Source organism: Peromyscus maniculatus, chromosome 5 (genome assembly GCF_049852395.1).
Source record: "Peromyscus maniculatus bairdii isolate BWxNUB_F1_BW_parent chromosome 5, HU_Pman_BW_mat_3.1, whole genome shotgun sequence".
In the NCBI taxonomy this organism is placed as follows: Eukaryota; Metazoa; Chordata; class Mammalia; order Rodentia; family Cricetidae; genus Peromyscus; species Peromyscus maniculatus.
Genome location: NC_134856.1, coordinates 53,236,229 through 53,256,305, shown reverse-complemented (window position 1 = coordinate 53,256,305; position 20,077 = coordinate 53,236,229). Strand labels below are relative to the sequence as shown.

Here is a 20,077-nt window from a genome sequence, read left to right as displayed (position 1 = left end):
GGTTTTACTATGTAGGCCTGGCTAGCCTGGAACTCACTATGTAGCCCTAGCTGATCTACCTCTGCCTCCTCCATGTTGGGATTAAAGAACACGCACCACCATGCACCACCATGCACCACCATGCACCACCATGCACCACCAAGTACCACCATGCACCACCATGCACCACCATGCACCACCATGCTCTTCTGTAGTAACTTCATATGAAAAAACAATATATTCACATGGTTTAAAAACAAACTCAGTTTGGGCATAGTGGTGCAAACTTTTAGTCCCAGTACTTGGGAAGCAGAGGCAGACAGATGGATCTCTGAGTTTGAGGCCATCCTGGTCTAGAGAGTGAGTTTCAGGACAGCCAGGGCTACACAGAGAAATCTTGTCTTGAAAAACCAAACCAAACCAACCAATTAAACAATAACCCCCCCCAAAAAAAAACAAAAACAAAAACAAAAACAAAAAACCAGAGGATGGAGAGATGGCTCAGTGGTTTAGAGCACTTGCTGCTTTCAAAAGGATCCAAGTTCAGTTCCTAGAACCCAGATCAGGCAGCTCACAACTTCCTGTAACTCCAGCTTCAGGGGATCCGATTTCCTCTTCTGGAATCTTTTCATGTCTTTAAGGGTCATCTGAAGGCCTGGCTTGGGGGCCCATACCTGCAATTTGAGAGGTGGAGGCAGGAGAATCAGGAGTTCAGAGTTACCCTCTGCTGCACAGTGAGTTGGAGGCCAGTTTGGGCTAGATGAGACCCTATCTCAAACACACAAAGAGGACACACAGGAAGGAGCTTAATCAGTAAGTGCTGGCTGTGGTAGAATGAGGTCCTGATTTGACCCCTTGAACTCATATTTAAAACATAAAGCCACATGTGGTTGTGTTTGTGATCCCAGTGCTGGGGAGGCCAGGGAAGTGGAGACAGCTGGACCCTTGGGGTTCAATGGCCAGCCAGACTAGCCTAATAGGTGAGCTCCAGGCCAGCTAGAGAGCCTGACTGAAAACACAAGATGGAAGGCATCTGGGGTCCTCTGCTCCACTCACACATGCTTATATGGAAGGAACACACACACACACACACACACACACACACACACACACGGGGGGGGGGGCACTGGAACTGACTGGTTGCACATTTGAACATTCTTTGTGATTTGTGTGGTAAATAGTTTTCATAACTTTGGTTTTGTGTTTTTTTTTTCATTTTATAGGGAGTGGTCCTACTTTTTCTTGGCAGCCCACCCATATGTGTGTGTATGTATGTATGTATGTATGTATGTATGTTTGTTTGGTTTTTTTTCAACATAGAGTTGTGTGACAGCCCTGGCTGTCCTGGAACTCACTCTGTAGACCAGGCTGGTATGTATGTAGTTTCTATTGAGACAATCTCATGTAGCCTAGGATGGACTTCAGTTGGCTAGGTATCTGAGGACCAACCTGAACTCCTGATTCTCTTGCATCCATCTCCCAAGTACTAGAACAACAGGTGTGTGTCTCTATACTTTTTATTTATTCGAATGTATATATGTATGTATGTGTGTGAGAGAGAGAGACAGAGAGTGTGTGTGTGGTATGTGTGTGTGTGTGAGAGAGAGAGAGACAGAGAGAGTGTGTGTGGTATATATGTTTGTGTGTGTGTGGTATATGTGTATATGTGAGAAGGTGTGTGCCTGTGTGTGTGGTATATGTATGTGAGAGTGTGTTTATGTGTGGTATATGTGTGTGTATGTGAGAGGGTGTGTGTGTGTGTGTGTGTGTGTGTGTGTGTGTGTGGTATATGTGTATGAGTGTGTGTGTTCTGAGTTTTAAGTTTCAGTTAGAAAGACCTTTCCTATTCTGGGCAAGAAGGAAGCACCTCATGTTTTTTTCTGGCTCTTTTGGGGTTTCCTTTATTCATGTTTTCACACTGATGCCTGCTGTAGACATGGCCATCTTCCCTTCCCTTTACAAGGACCACTGTGAGCTACCTCAGTTAGGAATTTGTTTTATCCTCTCTCTATGTATGTATGAATGTACATGGGCACATGCATGTGTACATGCATGCCATAGTATGCTTGTGGGGCTGGAAGATGATCTGAGAAAGCTGGTTCTCTCCTTTCTTTTCTTTTTTTCCCCTCTCCTTTCTTCGTGTGGGTCCCAGGGATCAAACTCAGGTCATCAGGCTGTACACCTCCAGTTTCGACTTTTCATTCATAGCAGCATCTCGCACCTGTCTGCAGCTCCTGTGCTGTCCACCCACCACTATTAACCCACCACTGATGGACAGGTTCATTCATTTCTTTCATTCATTCATGTCAAAGATTCTAATTTCCCCTCCCTCTCTTCCTTTTCTTTGACTTATCTTATTTTCATTTGTGTGTGCACACACGTGTGCACATGCATGTGCAGATGCCTACAGAGATCAGAAAAGGGCATCAGATGCCCCTGGAGCTGTAATTACAGGCACAGTGCTGGGAAAGAAAATAAAGTCCTCTGGAAGAGGACAAACCATCTCTTTCAACCTGAGACAGGGTCTTATTTTATAGCCCAGGCAAGCCTGGAACTCAGTGTGTAGCCCAGGCTGGTTGTCAATGTACAATTAATTCTCCTTCCTCAACCTCCTGAGTTCTGAGATGACTGGTGTGAGCTGCTGTGCCCAGACTAATCTTTTTTTTTTCCTTCTTCTTTTTTCATTTAAGGTGCTGGGGAGAGAACCTGGGAACTCACAGATGCTGGACCACCAGGCCACACACTCAGTCTCAAGGGTTCTCTTATCTGTTGTACATTGTTTCTGATCTTTTCAGTTTCTGTCTAGGATTCTTTTTAGTTAATTGCAAATCAACAATGACCTCTTTACTTATGCACATCATTTCAGTTAAAGCTGAAGGCATCCAGGGAGGCTGGCCATGTTATTCTTATCATGGGAAGAGAGCATACTCTTGGAAGAGTTTCAGGCCTTGCTCTGTGGCTTGGGGCTGAGAATTACATGGGGCACAATTCCAGAGCTGGGCCTCCAGGGTCCGCCTTTCACCTGCCTGTAGGACAGACAGTGGATCAGGGGTGAATGAGTTACCCAATGAGGGAATTAAGGCTCCCTCCCCATACCCCCCAGTCAGCCCTTGCTCTAGAGCCCAATGCGACTGTAGATAGCCAGGCTACAAAGTCAACAGTGATTCCCAGTTTGCCCCTTTCCAAATGAAATGCTTCCTTCTTTCCAATTCCTCCCATTCCAAATCCACAGAGCAAACGCCGCCGGGACAGTGGCCGGCCTTGCCAGCCTGGCTTATCAGACTTGCTGAGTTAACTTATCCTCCTGGGGGTGAGAGAGCTCTGTAGGAGCTCTGCAGCCTAGCTCACTGGTGGAGGCGAAGGAGGGGAAGAGAAAAAGAAGATTCAAGAGAAGATGGAAGGGAAAAGGAAGAAGGGCAGAAAGGGTGGAGGAGGAAGAAGGAGGCCTTAGGGAGGAGGGGGAAGGGACTTGGGGTGGGATAAACAGGATAGATGAGAAGAGGGGAGAACAAGGAAGAGGCAGAGAGAAGAGAGGGAGGACAACAGGATGAGGGAAGGAGAGGATGGGAGGAAAAGAGAGGGAAGGAGGAGGGAGAGCGAGATTGGAGAACACAGAAAGAGGTGGAAGAAGAGAGGGACTGGGGCCCACAGAGTGGGGAGGGAAGGAGGAGGAAGAGGAGGAAGGGAGGATGAAGAGGAAGAGCCCCTCCTCCAATCTTCCGCGGAGTTGCGCAATTCACCCAGGCTAGGGATTGGCCTCTGGATGTGCGAGACACCCCGCCCCCGGCCCTCGTGACCAATGGCGACGGAGGGGCGTGGCCTTCCTGGGACTAGAGTCCCGGCGCGCGATCAGGCTCCGCATTAGCCGCAGGCGCCTCTCTGAGAAAACGATCTAGTAGATCTGAGTTGCCGTCATCCACCCTCCAGCTCGCTCTCAGCGCCGGCTCGACCCTCGCAGCCAGTCAGGGGCGCGCTCACTGGCTCCGGCAGTGTCCTCGCGGCGGCCATGGCCACGAAGATCGACAAGGAGGCGTGTCGCGCGGCGTACAACCTAGTGCGGGACGACGGCTCGGCAGTCATCTGGTGAGCAACGCCGCGGGGCCCGGGGATGCCCGTAGTGACTTGCTTCGTGCCGCCCGCCGCTGCCGCTCACCTCTGTTTCTTTTCTTCCTCCAACCCAAAGGGTGACTTTCAGATACGATGGCGCCACCATTGTCCCAGGCGACCAGGGAGCGGATTACCAGCACTTCATCCAGCAATGCACAGGTAGGGTGACCAGAGACCTTTTGGGAGAGGGTGAGAACCCTGGGCACCGAGGTGTTGGACATCCAAGCAGCAACAGATCTAAGCTGTTTTTTGTTTGTTTGTTTTGTTTTTTGACTTTTTTAATTTGAGGCAGGGTCTCACTATGTATCCAGGGTGACCTCCAACTGGCTATCCTCCTGCCGCAAGCGTCTAGTACTGGGATTGTCGCGTGCACAGCTGTGCCCGGCTCTGATCTGAGCTTCCTAAAGTCCAGTGTGTGTCCCTCACCCCTCACCCCCTTTGGACATCACCAGAGGCAGAAGTGACCGGTGCAGTTCCTCCCCTGGCCGTGTTAGACAGCTTCTTCCGCCCCCTGTGGTTCACTGGGTTTCCAGGTCAGATCGGGCAGTTCCAACTCCAGTGTCCAGCCCTATCCACCACCCTCTCTGATTGGTCAGTGAACAATAACAAGGAAGCCCCTAGGGTCTGCAAGCTAAAGGCAGAACCCAGGGCCCCACCCTCCTTTCTCCTTCCATCTTTGTCCGTATCTGCTTCTTTACAAGCCTTTAATTTGAAGAGTACAGAGCCACATACTAAGAGCAGATGCCTGATGTTGCTATAGGAGGTCTGGAGAAAGTGAAGCTGACTTGGGAGATCGGAGTGGCCAGTTTCTTTTGGAGTGAATGGCCATTGACTGGGGTGGGGCATGGGGGAAGCTCTGGGAGCTGAAGCGCCCCATGGTTTGGTGTGAAGGAATCATGCAGATGTGTGGGTTACTAAAAGCATCACATGGGAAACCTAAGGTTTGTATGTGTTCTAAGCTTCCCTGGGTGTGTGGCCCATGAAGGAACACATGGTCTGAGTGGCCACAGCCCCTTGGAGAAGCAGAACACTGAGTACATGGTAATTTGATCTTTTAAGGAGCTGGTGGGCAGTACAGCTCAGTATTTTGCAAACAGAAGCAGGAGGATGGAGAGTTGGAGACCAGCATGGGCTGTGCACCCCCGCCCCCCCACCCCCGGGGAGGGGGGGAGCCTTTAATGAGATTGGAAGTAGGAGATCCTGGGTCCTAGTGTCCCCTATTGTCTTTAGCTTTGGAACTAACTTCAGACAAAGGCAGGCCACTTGGAAGCTAGGGTGTGGACTCCCAGCAGATGGCTGTGGGTTTGAATCCCACCGGGGCTGCTTCCCAGCTGGGTGGGTTGGGGACAGGTCCCTGTGGGGGCCACAGTTCCTCACCTATCATCTCGTAGTGCTGTTGTGGGATTGAATGATCTCAAGTGTGCAAGTGTTCAGTGCGGTGCTTGTCAGAGTCACTGGTGACATACAAACAAACAAACAAGCCAAGATCATGTGACTTCTTTCCTTAACAGTTTTCTTTTTTCCTTATTCCTCTTTTTTTTTTTTTTAGTACTGAGTATGGAACATAGTGTATGGAACATACCCTACCATTGAGGCACATCTCAGCCTTTTAAAGATTAAAGCATTTTATTTTGAGACAAGTTTCCACTCAGTAGTCCAGGCAGGCCTTGAACTTGCTATCTTCCTACATCTGCTTCCTGGTTTGTGCCACCTGGCTCCTTAATTGCTTTCTGGCTTCAAACTTGCTATGTAGCTGAGCCTGGCCTGGAACTCCTGATCCTCCTGCCTCTGGCTCCTAAGTGCTGGGATTGTAGGCGTGCGTCACCATGCCTGACTGCTTAACTTTCTTAATTGAATCATCTTTTGTATTTGGTTCATCTCAAAGGGCATTTACTTTGTGCCAGGTGGTACTCCGATTTGTGTGCGATCGTGTGTTCATGTGTTAAGTGTTCTCCTGGCTAAAATGTCTCCTGGGAGTTGCTGCTAGACCCTGGATCCATTGCTTTTGTAAATAATTCACTTAAAACATCACCAGTGTAAAGTGCAACTCGGCACTGCTGTGGGGTCGGTGTGCAGGTTTCTGGGCCGTTCTGACGGCAGCGAATGCTTTCACAGCGGGGCAGGTGCAGGCTCCACTTTCCCCAGAGTTGGTGCACCATCTGCAGGACTGGTCTCACGGTCTCTGGGGCTGGGTGCTGCGGGCCCACTTACCTCCTCACAAAACCCAGCGTTTCCTTCCTCACCCAGAGCCCACCCTCAGCCATCTTGCCCGACTGTTTTCTCCACCAAGCTGGAGAAGGTGACAGAGGAAGGCCAAGCATCCTGCTGGTAGATTCCTAACTGATGCTCCCGGCTGTTGGGACATCCGGCCTGGATGCTGCTTGGGGGGACACTTCCTTCCTCTGGCGGGCTGTGGCTTTCTGCTTAGGTCTTCCTTCGCTCACCCTCTCCAGGGATGGGATGGCAAGCGTCTGGCGGATGAGCTAAAAATGCTCTGCAGGCTGCTTGTTGGTCCTTGTGAATGGGCTGTGGGATCTGAGGCTCGTCTGCTGCAGCTGCAGTCTGATTTTTCTTCCCAGCCATCTGGTGGACAGTGTACAGATGGTTCTGCTTGCCACGTCTGCTCCCTGCCCCTCCCCTGCTGAGCTCTCCTGAGCCAGGGACCCCACCCTCAGCATTCCTACTTGTAATCTTACCTACCACCTTACCTGACCGGTGTGTCAGCCATGCTTCCCATGGGATGGATGACTTCTTCTGAGGATTGCAAATCAAGACCCAGAGAGGTTAAGTGACTTACCTACCACCACACAGCTGGGAAGAACAGAGCTGGGACTGGACTCTGGATCCCATTGCTCTTGGCCCTGAGGAAGTGGTTTCGGGTCTTGTTCCTTGTGGGATGGTTTGCAGATTAGAAGGTCATGTTTACTTACTGTGGTGACTTAGGAGCCCTAAGTCCCCGTCAGCTGCCTGGGCAGGCTCCAGAAGAAAGGCCTTTGTCTTGTTTCCAAGCACCTCAGAGGTGTGCAGAGTACAACCCTGCCTTTCTTATGGAATTATTCTTCTTAATAACTACATAATAATGAATAACAGAATGACTACAAATATTAGTTAACGAAGTTCCTTTCACTCCTGTAACTTCCATCCTGAGACTCTCAGTGGGTGCCTAGCCCAGCACACAGTGAGTCCACCCACATCCTGCCTGTGACGGCCTCCTGTGGCACTAACCTTAGCCTGGGTCTGTTTGCAGTAGCTGCTCAATCCTCGGGGAGAAGTGGTTGCCATGGCGCTGAGGGGTTCAAGCTGTGCCAATGTTCTGGGTTCAGATTCATGTTCCCGAAGCAGGCAAGCTGCCCATCTGGTGACCCTTCTGCCACAGTGGAATCAGTGGGAGTGGATGCTCAGGGTGCAGTAAGTTCTTCAGATGCCGGTGAGTAGGACTGGCGTTTGGCTTGGGATGGAGGTCATGCAGAAGTGGGGTATATGCTGAGAGCAGCAGAAAGGTGAGGACCAACAGATAGGGGAAGCAGCTGAGCTGGCCTAGGGACTTCGGGGATCCCCGAGAGCCACGTGGAACCAGGCAGCATCACGGCTCTGTTCAGAGAGGTGGAGGGACCAGTTGCCAGAGAGGATGCGCCATCCACGTGGCAACCGTAGAAGGGGCTCATAGGTCTGGTGTGGGTGACAAGGCAGAGGCGCCAGCTGTCTGGAGTCACATTTTGTTTTTGTTCTGTACAGACAGCCCAAGAGTCTTCATGTGCACACGCACATGTCTCTGTGGGGGCATGTGTATGTGTGCCCATGTGTGTGCAGTCAGGGTCAATGTTTCCTTGATCACTTCCAAGCATGCGCGTGCCATGGTGCACATGTGGGGGTCAGTGGACAGTTTGTGGGAGTCTCCTTCTGCCACCGGGGTTCCGGGGATCAAACTCAGGCCGCCAGGCTTGAGAAGAGGCACCGCTCTCTGCTGAGCCATTTTGCTAGTTTGCCACCTTGGTTTTTGAGACAGGGTCTTATACTGAACCTGGAGCTCACCCCTAGATGACCAGGGCACCCCAGCCAGGGCTTACTAGCTTGCTACCGTACCCAGCTGGGAATGGTATGCGTGCTGGGAATCCAGACTCAGGTCTTCATGCTTGTGCGGCAAACCCATTGTCAACCGGAACACACACACACACACACACACACACACACACACACACACACACACCCGCTCCCAGCTGCCCAAGATTCTTTTAGAATATCCAGAAACTCAGTGCAAAGAAGAGGTGGAGACCATTCAGAAATGTCTTCCCCCTTTCATTTGTGGTCTGTTGGCCTTCATACTCATTCATTCTGTGCTCCGGTGGCTACTCAGTAGTCTTGTTCTGGGAATCCAGGGGACATGTCACAGCATAGAAATCCCTAAGCCCAGCAGATGTTTCATGGCCTCCCGAGAGGACTGACCGAGTTACCATGGACCTCCTTTTTTTGTCTATATTCTTGAACTGTTTCTCCGAATGTATTTTCTGATCCCAAGTGGGGCCAACCTGTGGCTGTGGGACCACCCACCTTCCCTGCCGGGGCTGAGCTACCACCTGTCTTGACTACTTTCTGTGTTTTTTGTCCGCCCCCCCCCCATTCCTTTAAAACGGCTACATAATATTCTTTCTGTCAATTGCAACAATGTCTAACCAGTCCTCCTGTGCAGACCCAAAGTCTTCCCTGCAAGCCAGCCTGCTTTCTTTGGGAAAGCACCCAGGCTTCTGGGAACGCATCCAGGTGTAGATTTTAGAGCCTGTGGGGAACAGCACAGCTAAAGGTCCAGTCTTCTCCTAACTGAAGACTGGCGGTGCTGTGTGTGTGACCTTGGGCACGTCTCCCAGACTCTGTTTCTGCATCTATGAGAGGAGGGTGACTGTGGATGGTGAAGTGATGGGATTCAGAAGTCCTGCCGCATAAAGTAGATGCTCAGTATGTTTAAAGCTACATGGCAGTCTTGGGAGGTGCCTGGCCCGGGCAGGTTGGAGGAAACTAGACGTGTAGGGTGGTCCCTGGGAAAGGAGTGTCATCGATGAGGCTTGGTTGGCAGAGGTGCTGAGTGAACGCTAGGGCACGTGAGACTCCCCATGGGGCTCTGGTCAGCCCACAGCGTCTTTGCCTGAGGACACTGTCCAGCATCTTGTCCTTTGTGGGAGAGGGTTGGAGGGAAAATGGCTCTTGGATGACATGTGATCCAGACTTGGCCAATCAGAGAAGGCCATCCCCACCGCACTGATTAGCTCTGGGCTGGGGGTTCACATGACTCCTCAAGCTGATCAGGCTTGCTCCTGGAACTGGACTTTGGACAGGGCTCTTGGGAAAGAGTCCTTTAATCTTTCTCTGGGATTAAACCTGGAGAGAATAATGAAGGCTTGGCGCTCACAGGACTCATTTGCCTCTGACAGAGAACCTGTGGACAGCTCAGGCAAAGGTCAGGGCTGGAGACCAGTTGGCAAGGCTTACACACCCTCGATCCAGCCATGCTTGAAGCTATTTCTATAGATTGCTCACCTTCCCCAAGCCGTTCGGTTTCTTTTTCTTTCCTTCTGAGATAGGGTCTTAAAACTGTAGTCAAGGTTGATCTGAAATTCACTGTGTAGCTCAGGCTGGCCTTGTAGTCTTAAAATAAACCCCGAGTGCCATGATTAAGTAAGGTATGAGCCACCACGCCTGGTAGATTATTATGTTATTTTCCATCAAGGGTGGTGAGTGGCTTGGATACTGTTCAGTCTCCACTGATGTTTCGCCCACATTCTGTTGCTGAGTACATGGGCTTTGTGTCAGCCCTTTGGCTTTATAACTTGCTGAAGTTTGTTCTTGCCTTTGGGTTTGTGGCCATGTTTGCAGGTATAGGCTGGTAGCTGCCTGTCTTCATCATGAGTAGTCAGTGGCCCTCTCTTTGGAACGGCTCCTAATCTTCGCCCTCAGGAGCTGATGCAGCCTTGGCAGCCTTCCCTCTGGTTTCCTGGGTGTTATAAACACCCCCCAGCCTCCCCTTTGCGGCTTTATTTTCTTTCTTACTTTTTTTTTTTTTTTTTAAGACTTTCTCACTGTGAAGCCCTGGATGGCTTGGAACTTGCTGTGTAGACCTGGCTGGCCCAAAGTCGTAGCAATCCGCCTGCTTTTGTCTGCTGGGATTAAAGGCACAAGCTGCCACCAAATCCAACCAGCCTCTTTGTCTTTTTTTTTTTCTTTCCACTTTACTTAGCTCTTCTGGTGTCACCAGAGACCTCAGTCTTCAGAGAAAGCCCTGCTCCCTGGCTCCACCCTGCCCCCTCCCTCCGCCCTGTCCCCCTCCCTCCGCCCTGTCCCCCTCCCTCTGCCTGGCTGGTTGGGGCTTCTTCACCGCTCTTTCTTCCTTCTGCCTCTTCTCTTTCCTGCCTGTCAGTCTGAAAGCCCTCAGGGCTCCACCCTTCATGGTGGCCTTGTCTCACATTTACTGAATAAGGCCTTTGGGCTGACTCGGGCCCTGTTCTTGACCCCATGACCTAGTCCTCCAGCCGTGGGTGAGTTCACTCCACTGGAGTATTTTTATGGCTCTTGTCCAGAAGACCCCTGGGCTGGGAATGCCCTGGAATGCCCTTCAGGACAGGCTAGCTGGCACACATACCTCTGGCCTCACTGGTGCCTAGATCCTGGCATACATGGGGTCTTTTCCTAAATGTCTCCCATTTAAAAGGGACTCAGGGTTGGGGATTTAGCTCAATGGTAGAGCACTTGCTAGAGCCCTGGGTTCAGTCCTCAGCTCTGGAAGAATAAATAAATAAATAAATAAATAAATAAATAAATAAATAAATAAATAAAGGACTCAAAACAGCAACTGCAATACCTGTAGGCAGTGTTACCTCCATTTTGCCGCCCAAGAGCCTGCCCATTTCCTTCACCATGCCGAGGTGGACAGTGGAAGGTCTGCATGCCGAAGCGCACTGCCCCTGCGGCCACCCCTCTCTTCCTTGTGGGTAGTCTTCCTGCCTGCTCTGTCTTCCTCCTCTTTGCTTTCCAGGAGGGCTTCTATACACTTGTTAAGGCCCGGGGTGAAGGTCATCCTTGTCCTAATGGTACTGCCCACATATATAGATAGCATTCACTCATGCATGTGCGTATAGGAGAGAGAGAGAGAGAGAGAGAGAGAGAGAGAGAGAGAGAGAGAGAGAGAGAGAGAGAGAGAGAGAGAGATTCCCTTGGCAAGGTCCTGAAGAGACTTCACGTCTTGGGACTTGGTGATGTTCATCCTGGTGATGTTCATGGTAGCCAGGGCCTGAGCTCTTCCTCTGGGAGTGTGTTATTCCCCTGACTGGCCTGAGTCGTGGCTTCTCCTTTAAGTGCTGGCTCTCCAGCCTTCTGTGTCCACTTCAAGTCGGAAACCCATGCTTCCTGGCCTCCAATCTCTAGTCCATGTGAGCTGTGTGACCTTGGCGAGTCCCCTAGCTTCTCTGTGTGCCCAGCCTAGCCCTGTAGCCTCAGCCACCGTCTGTCCACCCAGCCTGCTCAGTTTTCTCACTGTTTTAAATTAGGTGGGTGCAGGCCGGGGGTTTGGGGGGCAGGGTAGACTCAGGAAGTGGGGAACAAGGGTGTGGGTTGGGTGGGGCAGAAGGGAGGAGAAGCAGGAAAGGGAACTTGATCCGGCTGGTGAGGGTACAGGTACCCAAATGGCATTCTGCTGGGACCCTTGAGGATCTGCTAGGAAGCTGGGGCACACTACTACCGGTTTATGTCCCCGCTTCATTGGTTGAGGGGTGACTTCAGACCTTAGGGCTGCATGGCCCTAGGCTGCATCTTTGTGTAGTCAGGCAGTCAGGGGTTTCATAGACAGGCCATAAGCAGAGCAGCCCAGTGTTCTGGAGGCCAACACTCCTTAGAGCGTGAGACAATACTCAACCAAGGCCATGCCCACCTGCACCCTCTTATCCCCGCTAGGATCTGAGCCTGGGACAGGACCCTGCTCTGTTTCACGCTGCCGTATTGGGACCATACGAGAGTACATGGACAGCACCACACCCCACTATTGCGTAGGTGGTCCCCAGCCACATCTGAGGGCTGAGCCTGCACGGGAAGTCCCGCTGTCCCTTTCTGAAGTGATAGCCTCGTAACCAGTGCAGAGCAAATGGCCCCTGTCAGTGTCCCTGACCATATGACTGCTTTGGCCCGGTGCCAGGCATCTTCCTGCAACCCTGTGTCCCAGAGTGCCTCCCCCACTGATTTTCAGCGTTGGCTGGCGGCCTCAGAGCATCGGTCCCCAGAGGCCTGTTTCCGAGAGTGGGATTTTATATTGCCTCTTAATATTTATGTCATCGCTGCATTTCGGAATCAACTGGCAATAGATCTGGCGTGGGGGGCAGTGCTGAGGATTGAACCCGGAGGCTTGTGCATGCAGGGAAGGACAACCATGGAGCGGCAGCCCCAGCCCTCCTCCTCTCTTCCTCTTTTCGTTTTGAAATAGAGTCTTGCCAAGTTGCCCAGGATGCTTTTGAAGTTAGACTCCTGCCTCAGCCTTCCTAGGAACTGGGTTGACAGGCCTGTCCTAGGGGTCCCGGCTGGTTTATTATTCATTTTTATGGAGGCAGCGTCTGGGCAGCCCTGGCTGGCCTGGGACCCATGGCCCTGCAGCACTGCTAGGCCCTGAGAATGTTTCCAGCTTTGCTGGGCTCCCGTTGGTCCTCCTGCACTTACTGATTTTTGTCTTCTGTTGTTTCTGCTCGTCCTTGCCAATAATGAGCAAGTCGATAGTATTGGTAAACACAGTGGCTAATGGGGACCTTCCTGCGCCCTTGGCTTCATCCTCTTCTTTCCCCTTCAAAATCAGCAGTGTCTGTCTCGTTCTTTCTCATGCCAGCTCCTGGTCCTGACTCTCCTCCCTCCCTTCTCTCCATTTAGGACCTAGTACTAGCATTTTGCCAAGCCAGTACCCCAGGGCCATCCCTCATCCAGTCCTCCACCAAGTTACATTGGTAGAGTCCCCTTTGCTATGTGAGGTCACCGACACAGGTTCTGGGGGTCAGAGCACTGATGTCAGGCGGACCAGAAAGTAAACAAAATAAAGTTTAAATTGTAAAGAAAGAGGGGAGCCCTCCCCGCAGCTGGCAAAGGATAGTGATAAAGTGAGGTCATGTTGGGAAGTGGTAGGACCCAGCCCAAGCAGCCCAGGCCATAATGGGGTGCTGGGGTCCTCTGGCTGGACACCCTTAAGATGTCCCTGTGGCCTGCTGGTCCCCAGGGTGGGTTCTGCCTGTCCAGAGACCTGTATCCCCCAGGACCGGCTGCTCTGTGGCTTCAGGTGCATCCTCCAGTACCCAGCCTATCTCACCTTCCCTGCCTGTCACTCTGCAGTCTCTGTTGGTGCTCTGTGGTTGCCATGGTTACCATTGGTGTTCTTGTCTTCGTTACCATCTTACTAACTCCTTCCTTCCTTTTTTTTTTTTTTTTTTTTTTTTTTTTAAAGCATAGTTTCTCCATGGCGCACAGGCTGGCCTTAAGGCCACAATCCTCCTGCCTCAGCCACTGGAGTAATGACAAGGTGTGAGCCTTTGTGCTGAGCTTGTCCAGCCACTTGCAAAACTTGCTGTGTGTCAGGCCAGCCCAAGGGCTTGTTCCTGTCACCTGAGTCCACTGAGGACAGCAGACTGTGTTACTGTCCGGAGACCGAGAGGGGGACTTCTCCACATTCCCTTGACGAGCGCAGTTGAGCCCTCCTGTGTGCTCTTGCTTGGTGATACATGAAGGAGGCATGCCCCCCACCTCCCAGCCTCCCCCAGGCCAGCAGCCGTGCGTGCGTGCGTGCGTGTGTGTGCGCGCGCGTGTGTGCTTCCGTCTCTCCGCGCCCCTTGGTTTGAGGCCAGTGTGCAGATGCTGTCAGCTGCTAGGTGGCCCCTGAGCTCTCTCTGCACCTCCTGCTTATTCTCTGGGGATAAAGTCACACTGACAGCCCCCAGGGGGACTGGCGCCTCCCACTGCACTGAACAGTTGACACTCAGGACTGAAAGCTCTCGAGACCACAGAAGTGACTGTTTAAGGCTCTTACTGAGACACCAGCTGGGCGCTAGGATTAATAAGAACATGATGTAGCCTTCCAGGCTGTGGCTCTGTTGCTAGAGGGCTTGCTTAGGGTGCAAGAGACCCTGGTTCAGTTCCCATTGCTGCACAAACCAGACATGGTGGCACATGGTGTAATCCAGTCATTCAATCACTTGGAGGTAGCAGCAGGACAATCACGAGTTCCAGGTCATCCTTGACTATACAGTTCCAAAGGCTAGCCTGGGCTACATGAGACCTTCTCTAGGCCAACTTAGCTTTTAAGATTTGGATCAAATCCGATCCCATCCATGAGGCCTTCCTTGATCACAGTCCCCAAAAGGAGCTAATTTTTTTTTCTTTGATGTTCCAATAACACTCAAACGTCTGTTCGGGTCTTAGTGTCGTTGTACTCAAAGTTTGCTTGACTTTTTTGAGGGTAGGAATTGTGTCTTCTTCAGTAGTCTCCAAATCACAGGTTGGCTGTGTGCTTGTCTAATGACTGACTTAGCAAAACTACAAAGAGCAAATCCAAGAATACATACAGATCGGTGCTTGCCCTGGCTGCCAGTGCTCCAGCAGTCACACCCTACACCCCATACTGGCCCTAGGGTGTCTTGCTCAGATGCTCTTCAGCACTTTATCTTCCATTTAAGGCCCAGGGAGATAACTGATTAGGGTAAACACCTGTGCTTTGTTCTGGGGAAGCCTGGGGCTCTTGGTGTAATTTGGGTCTCCGGGTCAGCTTGTTCCCTGGGTCTCCGTCTTCCGTCTCCTCTCTGCACTTTCTTGTTTTCTTCGTTCGGCTAGGAAAGCCAGGTCACTGGTGTTTGATGAGGACCTAGTTAGCCAGGGATGGTTTGGGCTGGGGTGGGCTGGGGTGGGGGGCTGATGCGGGGTGTGTGTGTGTGTGTGTGTGTGTGTGTGTGTGTGTGTGTGTGTGTGTTTGGGACCAGAGGGTGCTAGTGCATTTGTTTTGTCCTGGATAACCAGGGGCTGCTGTGTGGTCATGAACAGAGAGGCCATTTGTTACCTAGCATTTTCCTTCAATTTCAAGTCAGCCTGAGGCTCCCACCTTTTGGCCTCATCCATTCATCTATCCATCCATTCATCCACCCATTCATTCATTCATTCATTCACATTATCCTGTGCTAGGCATAGAGTATATCTATACTTTATATATATATTATATATATATATATTATATGTATTACACTATACTCACAAAGTATGATGAGGGCTGAGGGAAAGAGAGAGGTGTGCCTTCAGTAGTACAGCTTCTGTCATGTAAATGTGGGCTATGCCAGCCTCTTTCCCCTGTGATGGAAAAAGATCTTCATCCCCTTTGGGGCTGTGCCCTCTGCATGGCCCTACAGGAGCCAGGATGCAATGCCTATGTCCAGCCGCCTCTGGGCTTTGGCAGGATGTCAAAGCTCTTTCTGCTTCCTCCCAGCTTCCTGGAGTTGCAGCCCTCCCTTCCAGCCTGCAGCCTCCTCCCCTCCAGCCTGAAGCCCTCCCCTCCAGCCTGCAATCCCACACTCCCCTATCCCCCCACCCCCACCCCGACAGCAGCTTCCTCCCCTGTAGCCTACACCCCACCCCCACCCGGACTGCAGCCTCCTCCCCTGCAGCCTGCAGCCTCCTCCCCTGGGAAGATGACTGCTCAGCTCTTTGGTGTGGGGGCGGCTTCCCCTTTCTGAGCTTTGTTTGCACAACTTCGCAGGCTGTGAGGAAGGTCAGGAGTTGTGTGAGCTGATCTGGGCTCCGGGCCGTGTCCTTCTGCTTTCTTTCTCCTTTTGTCTTGCTCCGAAGTTCAGCTTCAGGGCAGAAATAGCAAAAGCCATTCTCTTCTCCTCTCCTTTCTGTTGGCCCATGGTTCATTTGTACACTGCCTGTGCCGTCCCTGGCACGGGGACGTAAGAACTGGACAGATGGTTCTCATGGTTAAAAGATGCCAGGTCTGGTCGGTCACTCCTGTAATGACGGCACTGGGGAGGCTGAGGCAAGAGCACTGGGGCAAGTTGGAGGCTAGCTTGGGCTGTGTAGTGAGTTCCAGGCTAGCCCTGGCTAAAGAGTGAGGGGGCTCTTGATCAAAAGATTGAGACGTTTTCAGAGCCTCTTCTGTGGGCATCCTTGATCTTGATCATTCATATTTCTGCTTATTCTACACAGAGTGTGTGTGCTGCATGATGAGGGGAGTCGATGAGTGGTCGGGAGTGGCGTTTGGCAGCTCCTTAGTCCCGAAGCCTCAGGGCAGGCTTTGGGGAATAGCAGGAGACTGGCAGCCTTTGGCAAGAAGGCAGGGCCTTGGTCAGTGTGGATGCAGTGTTGGGGGGACTCTGTGATGCGAGGTGGAGGGAGAGAGGATGAGTCACAACCTAAGAATCCACTGGGATTTCGAATTTGGGTGGGAGGAGAGATCAGTATGCACCATCAGCGGTTCCAGTCAGCTTCAGCGGTTCCCTTCAGTGGTTCCGGTCAGCGTGGTGAGGACTTACATGCTGATAGTTCTTCTTCGGGAGACATCCCCGAAGCAGCCTGTCCTAGTGACTTTGTAGATTACAGAAATTCTGACTTCCCCATCCCCCTTTCTGGTCCCTCCCTCCTTGTTGTCACTCTGTTCCTCCCACATCCCCGTGGCTGTCCCTGCCCAGCATCCCCTGCCTGAACCCCAGCTGGCTTTCTTCTTCTCTACTCCTGCTAGGGACTCCCTCCACGCCTCATCCTCATCATCCCCTAAATCCTTCCCTCTTCCGAACCCGAAGGGAGACTGGAAGGGCGGCCACAGGTGGGGAGAGGGTACATTTGGTGGCAGAGCGGGAGATTGGTGGTGGAGGCTGTCAGGAGGAGAAGGAACTTGAGAAGGAAGCAGGCAGAAGCGGAAGTGCCCTGGCCGAGCACCCCTCAGACAGTGCCCTGGGTCAGGCAGCGCACTGAGCGATCCCACCGGTTCCCCACTTTGTTCCTGGGCTGCTCAGTAGCTGGAGGCCTGGAGCCTTGCAAGCAGGGGCTTGCATTTGGCTGCTCCCTCTGCCCGTGAGGAGATGCGGGTCAAGGTTTTCTGGGTAGAGTCTTGTCTGTGGCTTTCATGAGAAAAGCTCAGTGGATATGAGGAGGGTGGTGTCATAGTTCCTGGATTGGAGATGGAGCGTCCTGTGCAGTCGCCCTGGGCCTGGCACAGAGAGGGAGGGCACAGAGCTGGTGCCAGCCCTCCAGCGTGGGCCTGGCCTCATCTTACTCTATCGGTGACGTTCCCCATGAGATGGGACTGAAGTGGATTTGAAATACATGCCCCAGTCGTTGGGATGAAAGCAAGCGAGCGGGGAGGTTGTCTGAAATGTCTGGATTCCCTGTGACATTGCTCAGAGGCCCCTTGTTTCCTGCTGTGACTTTTGAGGCGTTTGGGGGGAGGGTGAGTCTCAGGGACAGTCCTGTCACCTTTGGAGGCTATGTCTCGGATCCTGCAGAGGGTTGTGTGGAAAAGGGGGACCAGACCCTTCCTTCAGGAGGCCTGGCCTGATCACTTCCTTAGAAGGGGGTGGGGGTGACAGGAGGAAGGGGGGGCTGAACTCTGAGTACTTCTGCTTTCCCTCACTGGCGCTCTCTTGTCCAGCTTCCGTCCCCACTAGCTGCAGCGTCCCGTCCCTGTGCTGGCGCCCTCCACCCTCACCTTACCCTTATTCTTTCCATAGTGGCTCTTGAGCTTCTGCCCAGCAGTCCCCCCAGGAGCCTGTTCAAGCTCAACTCCCGAGCCTCCCCCCAAAGTTTCCAGACCAGCAGAGCACATGGCCTTGGGGGGTCCTGTGTGTCTAAAGACTAGGACCGTGCATTGATTGAGAACCGCAGTTCTAGACTTCAGCAGGGAAGCAACTTCTAATTCCTTACCACCCAAGTCTCACTGGGGACAGAGTATCAGAGGGGATGGCGGCAGGCCCAGGTGCCAGCCTTCTGGCTAGTTTGCCACCTTAGCATGTGTGTGTACACACATGTGCACACATGGAGAAGTACTCCCTGCTCTCCTGTGCTCCCATTCTCCTGTATGAGGAATGTGTAGCTTAGGGTGTGTGCTCTGACAGCTTTTTTTTTTTGGTTTTTTGAAACAGGGTTTCTCCATGTAATTCTGGTTCCTGTCCTGGATCTCACTCTGTAGCCCAGGCTGGCCTCAAACTCACAGAGATCCGCCTGGCTCTGTCTCCCCAGTGCTGGGATTAAAGGCGTGTGCACCACCACTGCCAGGCAGCCCTCCTTTTTGAGAAAGGAGTGGAAATGGATTTCAAAAGGGCCACCTGCTCTCCCAAGATGTCAGAGTGACAGTGGCAGCCCAGGGCTTTGAAGCAGTGGTAGAAATGCTGCTGAGACCTACAGGCCTTCTGTCGGCCCTCAGCTGACATCCTGTCTGGCCCAGGTCTCTAGTGTCCAGCATTGGTAAGTGCGATGTCACTCCGGATTTCTGAAAATGTGCCTGTCAGCAGTCTTCTGGAGCAAACTATGGCTAGATAAGCACTCAGCCGGTCACTCCATATGTGGCCTCCCTCCCCCCATGGTTGTTTAAATGAAGTCAGTATGGGGTTCTGGAAGGTTCCCAGTCCCTTTAGGGGTGTGTGTGGCTTACTTCCTTAGAACACAAGATTTACTGAGTGATTGTCAGTGGCTCTTCAAAGGACATCAAGGGGCTGGCAAGATGGCTCAGTGGATACAGGTGATTGCCACACAAGTCTGACAACCCAAGTTCAATCCCCAGAACCTACATAAAGGTGGAAGGAGGGAACTGGCTCCTTGGATTTAACCTCTGACCTCCATATACATCACTTACATGCGCTCGAAATACAGTTAAATAAAGATTTAAAAAGAACTATGGTGGCTGGAGTGGATGAGAGATAGACTTGAGAGGGGCCACCTTGTGAAAGTCCCTTGTGGCACAGGAAAGCTGACCAGCACTCGGGGAGGGTGACGCCAGGAGAGGCGGGCAGGGAGAGCTGACGCCGCTGGCAGGCTCTGCGCTTGGCTGAGTGGACAGTGAGGTCAGGGGCTCCAGCCACCGCCCCACACAGAGCCCTTGGCAGCGACCCACAGTCGCCGGGCCCAAGAGTCCACATTGACACTGTAGAACTGGGAAGCTGTTGCTATGGAAACCGACACTGGTGGTCTTTTGTGTGAAGGCTGGTAGGGAGGGGGCTGGGATGGGCACCTGCCTCCCCTGTAGACCAGGGTGGAATTCAGTGAAACATTTCAGTGCTGGTTATTGGGATCCAGTGCCTAAAACACTGCCCACACACCCACCCGTCTCATGCTGGGAAATGTTTTCAGCTACCCATGTTCCCTGCTGTGAGTCTGCATCAGCCTCAAGGCCTGTGTCCCTGCAACCTAGAAGCCTTCATCTTCAAGAGTTCAAGGTTAACCCTGGGCCACACAGCAGCACCCCGGCAACCCCGCACCATGGCAGTAGCTTCAGACGGAAGGTTCTAGCTGGTGGGCCACCAAGGTCTATAGCATGAATGTCCCCACTTCACAGATGATGGACAGAGTGTGGAGCTGCCGTTTTGGAAACAGCTCCGATGTCCATCCGATGATGGGTAGATAATCATGCCGGGGAATGTTCTGGGTCCTGAGGGAGTCATAGAAACATAGGGTGTTTCGGAGCTAGCTCAGTCAGTGAAGGGCTTGAGACCCTGTGCTCCATTCCTAGAGCCCACATCAAGAGCCAGCATGGTGGGGAGGCAGAGACAGGCGGGGCTCACTGGCTGGCCAGCCTAGCACACTGGGTAAGTTTCAGGCCAGTGGGAGACCCTGTCTCAAAAAACAAAGTAGACAGTACCTGAGGCACAGCACCTCCTGAGGTTGTTCTCTGACCACACACACGCGCGCACGCACACGCACACACGCACACACACACACACACACACACACGCACGCACGCACACACGCACGCACACACACGCACACACACACGCACACCTTAACACAC

At 52.3% G+C, this 20,077-nt stretch overlaps 1 protein-coding gene across 1 annotated transcript in view; it reads left to right on the top strand.

Annotated features, from left to right (window-relative positions):
- Positions 1-3,811: 3,811 nt before the first annotated feature.
- Cotl1 (coactosin like F-actin binding protein 1) overlaps positions 3,812-20,077 on the top strand; it is a 32,118-nt gene continuing 15,852 nt past the window's right edge. Inside the window, exons 1-2 of the mRNA XM_006990166.4 lie at positions 3,812-4,062; positions 4,163-4,245. Coding sequence (XP_006990228.1) covers positions 3,986-4,062; positions 4,163-4,245 — 160 coding nt within the window. The 5' untranslated portion in view covers positions 3,812-3,985. The remainder of the gene's footprint in view (positions 4,063-4,162; positions 4,246-20,077) is intronic.